The following is a 2,503-nucleotide window of genomic DNA, read 5'->3' on the forward strand; positions in this document are numbered from 1 at the left end:
GAAATTTAAGAGAGATGACTTCCTTGTGTCTGAAACTTGGTTTCTTTGCCCAGTGATAATTATATCTTAACCAAAGCAAGGAAGTGATTATAATTCTTCAGTTAGCGACTCAACCCACCCCTCTCTTTGTAAACTGAAAAAGCTCTAGTCAACGCTTTCTCCTTTCCCTTCCAGTCTCCAGGGCCGACCCGGAGGGCTCGGCCCGGGGTTCCGCGGCGGAGGAGATGGCTTCCAGCCCGCTGCCGGGGCCCAACGACATCCTGCTGGCATCGCCGTCGAGCGCCTTCCAGCCCGACGCGCTGAGCCAGCCGCGGCCGGGCCACGCCAACCTGAAACCCAACCAGGTGGGCCAGGTGATCCTCTACGGCATTCCCATCGTGTCGTTGGTGATCGACGGGCAGGAGCGCCTATGCCTGGCGCAGATCTCCAACACCCTCCTCAAGAACTTCAGCTACAACGAGATTCACAACCGCCGCGTGGCGCTGGGCATCACGTGCGTGCAGTGCACGCCGGTGCAGCTGGAGATTCTGCGACGCGCCGGGGCCATGCCCATCTCATCGCGCCGCTGCGGCATGATCACTAAGCGTGAGGCTGAGCGTTTGTGCAAGTCGTTCCTAGGCGAAAACAGGCCCCCCAAGCTGCCTGACAACTTCGCCTTCGACGTTTCGCACGAATGCGCCTGGGGCTGCCGCGGCAGCTTCATCCCCGCGCGCTACAACAGCTCCCGCGCCAAGTGCATCAAATGCAGCTACTGCAACATGTACTTCTCGCCCAACAAATTCATCTTCCACTCCCACCGTACGCCCGACGCCAAGTACACGCAGCCGGACGCAGCCAACTTCAATTCGTGGCGCCGTCACCTCAAGCTCACTGACAAGAGCCCCCAGGACGAGCTAGTCTTCGCCTGGGAGGACGTCAAGGCCATGTTCAACGGTGGAAGCCGAAAGCGCGCGCTGCCCCAGCCGGGCGCGCATCCCGCCTGCCACCCGCTCAGCTCGGTCAAGGCGGCCGCAGTGGCAGCGGCTGCGGCGGTGGCGGGAGGTGGAGGACTGCTGGGCCCACACCTGCTGGGGGCGCCTCCGCCGCCGCCGCCGCCACCTCTGGCCGAGTTGGCGGGCGCGCCGCACGCGCATCACAAGAGGCCGCGCTTCGAAGACGACGACGACTCGCTGCAGGAGGCGGCTGTCGTGGCCGCCGCCAGTCTTTCGGCCGCCGCCGCCAGCCTCTCGGTGGCCGCGGCCTCCGGCGGCGCCGGAGCGGGCGGGGGGGGCGCGGGCGGCGGCTGTGTGACGGGCCTTGGCGCCGGCGCGGGCGCGGCGGCTGGCGCCAAAGGGCCACGCAGCTATCCGGTCATCCCGGTGCCCAGCAAGGGCTCGTTCGGGGGCGTGCTGCAGAAGTTCCCAGGCTGCGGGGGGCTCTTCCCGCATCCTTACACCTTCCCGGCTGCAGCCGCCGCCTTCGGCTTGTGCCACAAGAAGGAGGACGCGGGCGCCGCGGCCGAGGCCCTGGGGGGTGCGGGCGGCGCGGGCGCGGCGCCCAAGGCCGGTCTGTCGGGCCTCTTCTGGCCCGCGGGCCGCAAGGACGCCTTTTACCCGCCCTTCTGCATGTTCTGGCCTCCGCGGACCCCGGGCGGGCTTCCCGTACCCACATACTTACAGCCCCCGCCGCAGCCGCCCTCGGCGCTCGGCTGCGCGCTTGGAGAAAGTCCGGCCCTGCTGCGTCAGGCCTTCCTGGACCTGGCCGAGCCCGGCGGCGCGGGCGGGAGCGCCGAAGCGGCCCCTCCGCCGGGTCAGCCCCCTCCGGTCGTCGCCAACGGCCCGGGCTCCGGCCCGCCGCCTCCTGCGGGCGGCGCGGGCGCTCGCGACGCGCTCTTCGAGTCGCCCCCGGGCGGCAGCGGCGGGGACTGCAGTGCGGGCTCCACGCCTCCGGCCGACCCCGGGTCCGTGTCCGGGGCTGGGGCCGCGGCCGCCGGAGCGGGCCCCGTGGGTGCCCGAGTGCCCGCGCCCCACCACCCGCACCTCCTGGAGGGTCGCAAAGCCGGCGGAGGCAGCTATCACCATTCCAGCGCCTTCCGGCCGGTGGGCGGCAAGGACGACGCAGAGAGCCTGGCCAAACTGCACGGGGCGTCCGCGGGCGCGCCACACTCGGCCCCAGCGCATCACCACCACCACCACCACCAACCGCACCAACAGCACCACCACCATCATCCCCCGCAGCCGCCGTCGCCGCTGCTGCTGCTGCCCCCGCAGCCCGACGAGCCGGGTTCCGAGCGGCACCACCCGGCCCCGCCGCCGCCCCCGCCCCCGCCGCCTCCGCTGGCCCCGCAGCCGCACCACCGAGGCCTTCTGTCCCCCAGTGGCACCAGCTGCAGCTACCCCAGCGAAGACAGCTCCGAGGACGAGGACGACGAGGAAGAAGAGCAGGAGGTGGACGTGGAGGGCCACAAGGCCCCCGAGGGCGAGGAAGAGGAGGAGGAAAGTCGAGACCCCGAGGACGACGAGGA

General features: G+C 70.0%; 1 protein-coding gene across 1 annotated transcript in view; it reads left to right on the plus strand.

Annotated features, from left to right (window-relative positions):
• Positions 1 to 224: 224 nt before the first annotated feature.
• The window catches only part of SKOR2 (SKI family transcriptional corepressor 2), a 34,518-nt gene continuing 32,239 nt past the window's right edge, over positions 225 to 2,503 (plus strand). The window contains exon 1 of the mRNA XM_059039742.1: positions 225 to 2,503. This exon is cut by the window's right edge and continues 301 nt beyond it. Within this exon, the coding sequence (XP_058895725.1) occupies positions 225 to 2,503 (2,279 nt within the window).

Source organism: Kogia breviceps, chromosome 15, assembly GCF_026419965.1.
Source record: "Kogia breviceps isolate mKogBre1 chromosome 15, mKogBre1 haplotype 1, whole genome shotgun sequence".
NCBI classification, from domain to species: Eukaryota; Metazoa; Chordata; class Mammalia; order Artiodactyla; family Physeteridae; genus Kogia; species Kogia breviceps.